A 6,410-nucleotide genomic window follows, 5' to 3' on the forward strand; every position below is an offset into this window, starting at 1 on the left:
TCAGGCGCTTTGGAGGATAGCTTGACTCCCTCCCTCTTCTTTGGGGCAGCCCCTGAGATATTGGAAGGCTGCTATCATGTCACCTTTAGTCCTGATACAAAATGGGCAGAGTTGGAAGGGACCTTGGAGGTCTTCTAGTCCAACCCCCTGCTCAGGCAGAAAAAGCTAGACCATTTCAGACAGAAGTGACTGTCCAGTCGCTTCTTAAAAATCTTCTCCTCCAAGAAGCTTCTTCGGTCTACCAACCAACCCTTGAAGAGCTGAAGAAGCTTCTTGGATGAGAAGCAAAACGTTTTCAGGGGAAAAAAAACTCAAGAAAAAGAGCCCTGGTGGCTCAGGGGAGAGAATGCAGCCTTGCAGGTTAATTCTGCCCGCTGCCAGCAGTTCAATCCTGACCGGCTCAAGGTCGACTCAGCCTTCCAGCCTTCCGAGGTCAATAAAATGAGGACCCAGATGGTTGGAGGCAAATAGGCTGACTGTAAAACTGCTTAGAGGAGAGGGCTGTGAAGCGGTATATAAGTCTAAGGGCTATTGCTGGTGCTAAAATCCAGTTGCCTTTTGGAAAAACACCTTTGGGATGTAATTATTATTGTTGTTGTTGTTATTGTTATTGTTATTGTTACTGTTATTATAAAGTTGGAAGGGAACTTGGAGGTCATCTAATCCAACCCCCTGCTCAGGCAGGAAACCCTATACCAGGGGTAGAAAACCTTGGCTCTTTTATGAGTCATGGAATTCAACTCCCAGAATTCCTCAGCCAGCCACGCTGAGGGGAAAGGGAGAGGTTTCCAAGCTGAGCCATGCTGGCTCAGGAATTCTGGGAGTTGAAGTCCACGAGTCATAAAGTGGCCTAGGCCAGGGGTAGGCCACCTGGGCTCTTTTATGACTGGTGGACTTCAACTCCCAGAATTCCTGAGCCAGCCATGCTGAGGGGAAAGGGAGAGGTTTCCAAGCTGAGCCAGGCTGGCTCAGGAATTCTGGGAGTTGAAGTCCACGAGTCATAAAAGAGCCAAGGTTGCCTACCCCTGGCCTATACCATTCCAGACAAGTGGCTGTCCAGTCTCTTCTTAAAATGTCCACCGGACAGTGTTGGCACTCAACAAAAACTCTTTTTAAGACTCAGGTGAGGCCTGGGCATGACTCCCGAGAGGGATGCCTCCACTCCGCCCTCAGCTCCCAGAGGCCCTGGGGGGAGAGAGGGTCCACAGGCCCCTTTTACAGGTTTTGAAGGACAGCATCTCGACTGGCAAGCCCCCCGAAGCTTTACCCAGTGGTCCCCTTTCCTTCTTTCAGCTGCTGGACCTCTTTCTCCAATGGGACTGGTCGACGTACCTGGCCGACTACGGGCAGCCCACCTGCAAGTACCTTCGGGTGAACCCGACGACCGCGCTGGCCTTGCTGGAAAAGTGAGTGTGCCCGCGGGGGCTCTCCACCCCCCCTGGCTCCGCCTGAGAGCCCCCTGCTAGCTGCTGCTTTGCCCAAGCTGCCTGGGGCAGGGATGGGGGGACCGCGGCCTGCTCCGTGAGGGGCCCAGCTTGGCACAAGAGCTTCTGCTGATGGCGATGCTGCATGTGGTGCTGGGTTGTGGTTGTCGCTGGTTGAGTCTCCAGGACAGGGAGGGTCTAATGCACCTGGACTGGCCAGTGGGAATAAAATGCCTGGGATTCAATCAAGCCATTGGAATAGAGCTGAAAGGGGACCTTGGAGGTCTTCTAGCCCAACCCCCTGCTCAGGCAGGAGACCCTATACAATTCCAGACAAACGGTTGTCCAATCTCCTCTTAAAAACCCTCCGGTGATGGAGCACCCACAACTTCTGGTGGCCAGCCGTTCCACTGGTTCATTGTCCTCACTGTCAGGAAGTTTCTCCTTAATTCCAGGTTGCTTCTCCCTTTGATTCGTTTCCATCCGTTGCTTTTTGTCCGGCCTTCGGGTGCTTTGGAGAATAATCTGAACCCCCCCCCCATCTTCTTTGTGGCAGCCCCTGAGATACTGAAAGATTGCTATCATGTCTCCCCCCCCCACCCAGTCCTTCTTTTCTCTAGACTGGCCATTCCCAAGTCCCGCAGCCGTTCTTCCTATGTTTTAGTCTAGGGCCAGAGGTAGGCAACCTTGGCTCTTTTATGACTGGTGGACTTCAACTCCCAGAATTCCTGAGCCAGCCATGCTAAGGGAAAAGGGAGAGGTTTCCAAGCTGAGCCATGCTGACTCAGGGATTCTGGGAGTTGAAGTCCACGAGTCATGAGGGGGCCATAATTCCCCCATGCTGGCTCAGGAATTCTGGGAGTTGAAGTCCACCAGTCACAAAAGAGCCAAGGTTGCCTACCCCTGGCTTAGACCTTGGGAAATGGGGGACACAGGAAGGAGGAAACGTGTGGAAGGCTATATGTGGGGCCCCCCTAGTTGCTTCATGGAGTGGTGGGGAAGAGGCCCTCCTTGGAGGATGAAGGAGAAGATGGGGTGAGGACCACATGGAGGTCCTGAGTGCGAGTGACTTGGAGGCCTCTTCTTTGGGGGCTCTGCTGGTCCTCTCTGTGTGGCCCCTGGGAGAAGGTGACAACACACACACACACCCTGCAGTCTCTGGGTCAGACAAGACCCTTGTGTGGCACTTATCCTGCAGCAGCAGAGCTGGGGGGCAGACGGGGTTGAGCTGGCAAAGGAGGGGTCACTAGCTGGTGCTTGCATGTGCCGCCTTGGCTTGGCTGCTGGGCTGGACGGCCATTGGGGCTCTTTTGGGGACCAGATGTGGGGCTGTGGGGCTGAGGGCAACAACCTGGAGCAACGAGAGGTCTTCTGACCAAAGGGCTCCCCCTCCTCCTCGGCCACGCTCCAGGCTCCCTGTGGTCCTCAGGGGAACCTGCCAAGGCCGGCCCCAGCTGCTGCCCCCTTTGCCCCCATGCTGGAGGGCTTGCATGGCGCCTCGGTGGGAGTAGGAGAGCCGGGAAGTGGGACAGACAGCTGTGCCAGCCACTGCTTAACTTCTCCTCTTGGTTTGTCTCTCCTTCCTCTCCCTGCCCCTCCCTCCTCCCGGCAGGATCTCCCGAGAGTAAGTATGTGTGGGGTGGATTGGCCGGCCTCCTTAGCCTGTGCAGTGCGAAGGGCGCCCAGGCCCCGTCCTGGAACTGGACCCTCCAAGCCCTCGTAGGTCCCAGAGGTGCTTTTCCAAAAGGCAACTGGACTTTATGGGGTTTTTTTTACTTTGAAAACCTTTCGCTTCTCATCCAAGAAGCTTCTTCAGTTCTAACTCGTTAGAGTCAGAACTTCGGTCAGAACTGAAGAAGCTTCTTGGATGAGAAGTGAAAGGTTTTCAAAGTTAAAAAAAAACCCAAGAAAGTCCAGTTGCCTTTCGGGAAAAGCACCCTCGGGACAACCGGATGACGGAGAAGCTCCACAGACATTGAGCCGTTCTCTGAATGCTGCTGCTGGGCTGGCGGTCACTCTCTGTGGACGGGGCGGTTGGGGCTGAGAGTTTGGACCCCTCCTTTCTCCTTGTTGCTTCTGGCCTGGACCCCAACCGAGCCGGCGAGGGGTTGATTTTGGTCAAGCCCTGGAAATCGTAGTGTTCGGGTTGGGTTCCCTGGCTGGCGGTGGTCGCCCTCCGTCCAGAGGCTGAATGAAGGCCATTGCATTGACCCACTTTGGGACGCGATGGCTCGGTGCTCAAAGCCGCTGAGCTTGTCAGCTGGAGAGCTGGCAGCCCACGTCCGAGACCCCGTTCCGTGCAATGGGATGCGCTCCCGTTCCTCCCGTCCCAGTTCCTGCACACCTGGCAGGTTGAAAGCATGCAAGCGCGAGTAGATCAATAGGTCTCACTTTGGTGGGAAGGGGGCAGCGTTCCCTGCACCTTTGGCAGTGTAGCCACGCTGGCCTTGCCTCAGGAAGGGCTGTCCTGCAAGAGGTGCCTGGAAAAGGCCCAGCCAGCCCCTCCGAGACCTCCAGAGCCGCATCTTCCCCTGCCTTGGGACGGGCTCTGTGGCTGGACCGGGCTGCAGAAGACGCTGGCCAGTCCCTCCGCCTATCTCCACCTCGCTGGCTAGGCCAGGGCCCCAGAGAGGCATCTCAGCCAGCCAGCTCCCCTCCTCCTCCTCCTCCTCCTCTTTTGCCCACCCCTCTCAGAGGTGGGAAGGAAGCCCGTGTTGCCCCTTCCCCTGTCCTCGGCTCCTGGATCTCCAGAGCTCTTTTCGGTCACCTGGGGTCTTCCTTCCACCTTCCGCTGCTGGGCCTTGAGCCCCACACAGTGTCCTGGGCACGGACTGAGCATGTGGGGCGTCCTCGTCGCACGCTGGAAGACCCCTGCCACCTTCAGGGCGTTTCTTCCGCCCGTTGTGTAGATGTCGGGCACGCCAACCTCTCCTACTTCCTCCCCTCTTCCTTTCCTGCCTGCCTGGCTGGCTGGCTGGGGGATTCTGGGAGTTGCCGTCCAGCCATCTTCAAGCGGTCCAGGTGGAGAGACGTAGCTCCAAGTTGTGTTTGTGACGACACAGTTGTCATTTGCACAGTTAAGGTCGTTCCGCACCAGACGCCTCTCCAAGTGGGGTGACCTCAACTTCTGGCGGGGAGACCCCTGGCCCTTTTTGCCCCGGCTCTCCCCAAGGAGAGTCTCCACCGCTCAGGAGCCCCTGCGTTGCCGTCTTCGGGGTGTGTGTCTGCGTGTTTATGTGTGTGTGTGTGTTCTATCTGACGGAGTGTTTCTCCCCCACCCCGCCTCAGGATGAAGGACACCAGCCGCAAGAACAATGTCTTCGCCCAGTTCCGGAAGAACGAGAGGGACAAGCAGAAGCTGATCGAGACGGTGGCCAAGCAGCTGCGCACCCTCATCAGCAGCAGCCACCACTCGTGAGGGGCCGCAAGCCGCCTGGTGGCCCCGGGTGGGCGGAGGGGGGGCTTGGCAGGGCAGGGCCTGTGCCCAGCTACCGCCAGGAAGGGGTGGTGGAGCAGCTCCAGGGAACCAGCGTCGCTGCCGGAGGATCGGTGGCGTGCAACTTGCGGGGCCTGGTCACCTCCCGGGACTGCTCGGTGGTGGCCCCCTCTTTGGAGGAGCCCGGCTCACTTGGGGAAGACTGCTCCTGGAACTGGAAGCTCAGAGCCCCAGAGAGCCTTCCAGGAAGGCGGAGGCCGGGGGCCCGTCAGCACTTCCGGGTTCCTAGACGCACCTTGTCAATGAAGCTCTAATGCAGGGCTGTCCCGCCATGGCCCCTCGAAGGCTTGTGGACTTCAACTCCCAGAATACCCTAGACAGCCTGAGGAATTCTGGTAGTTGAAGTCCACAAGTCTTCGAGGGGCCAAGGCTGGACCCTCCTGGTTTCAAGGGAACAATTTACACTTTCAAAGGGAAACATTTACAAGAAACACCCCTGTGGGGTGTCCCGGACCCCCGTTTCACACCCCCACACCCCATTTTGTCTCCTTTCCTCTCTTGCTCCTTCGGCCGCCTTTGAAACACAAACCGCTCTTTTTTTAAAAAAAAAAAAAATAATGTATGTGCCCTCCTCTCTATTTCTTGTCGATCCATTTTTTCCGATTTCTCAGCCGGGAAGGAGGGAAGCATTTTCCTCAGACAGACGAAGGGAATTGGAGCTCTTTAAAGTACGCCCGACGGGAAACAAGAACTCTGTTTTAAAAACCCGAGACTCCCGTTTTTAATGAAAAGAAGGGAACTCTGGGCAGCGCTCTCTGAGGTTTTGCCCGACCTCGTTGGGTCAAAAAAGTCAAGATGGCGGCCAGCCCATGCAGCTGCAGCCCCGTTCTTTTAAAGCAGGGGTCCTCAACCTTGGCCACTTTAAGACTTGTGGACTTCAACTCCCAGAATTCCTCAGCCAGCAAAGCTGGCTGAGGAATTCTGGGAGTTGAAGTCCACAAGTCTTAAAGTGGCCAAGGTTGAGGACCCCTGTTTTAAAGGGTGCAGCGGCCGCCATCTTGGCTTTTCCCAATTCCCCCATCACCACCAAAGCCCTGACTCATAGACGCCGCTGCCTCCCTCCCTTCTGCCCGCATTTGTGCCAAGGACCCCACTTTCCATGTGGCAAATAATCCACAGCCATAATGAGAGGAATATTACATTCCCCCTCCCCGTTTTATGTGACTTTCATTTTACCTCAAGCCAAGCTGCAGGGCAGCCCCCCTCCCTAAAGCAGCTGCCCACAAACCACCCAGAGACCCCCCCCCAAATGTGGGTATTTGTGGCCAGAGAGGACGGTGTCCGTCTCTCGTCCGTCTCAGATCTTCCCCGTTGGCTCCTCCATGGACATCAGGGTGGGGTGGGGGTCACCCTGATGAAATAGTTCAGGGGTCTCCAAGCCGGCCCGCTTTAAGACTGGCGGACTTCAACTCCCAGAATTCCCCAGCCAGCGGTGCTTGGAGTCCGCCAGTCTTAAAAGTGGCCCAGCTTGGGAGACTGCTGGGATGGCT

The 6,410-nt window shown here is 56.6% G+C and overlaps 1 protein-coding gene across 4 annotated transcripts in view; it reads left to right on the forward strand.

Moving 5' to 3' along the window:
- EXOC6B (exocyst complex component 6B) overlaps window positions 1-4,842 on the forward strand; it is a 145,799-nt gene extending 140,957 nt beyond the window's left edge. For 2 of the 4 annotated variants that reach the window (XM_029286318.1, XM_029286321.1), the window contains 3 exons: window positions 1,294-1,406; window positions 3,037-3,048; window positions 4,713-4,842. In XM_029286318.1, coding sequence (XP_029142151.1) covers window positions 1,294-1,406; window positions 3,037-3,048; window positions 4,713-4,842 — 255 coding nt within the window. The remainder of the gene's footprint in view (window positions 1-1,293; window positions 1,407-3,036; window positions 3,049-4,712) is intronic. The other 2 variants (XM_029286319.1, XM_029286320.1) reach the window with 1 other exon arrangement.
- The last annotated feature ends 1,568 nt before the right edge of the window (window positions 4,843-6,410 follow it).

This window comes from Protobothrops mucrosquamatus, unplaced genomic scaffold (assembly GCF_001527695.2).
Source record: "Protobothrops mucrosquamatus isolate PMUCROS unplaced genomic scaffold, P.Mucros_1.0 scaffold3313, whole genome shotgun sequence".
Lineage (NCBI taxonomy): Eukaryota > Metazoa > Chordata > Lepidosauria > Squamata > Viperidae > Protobothrops > Protobothrops mucrosquamatus.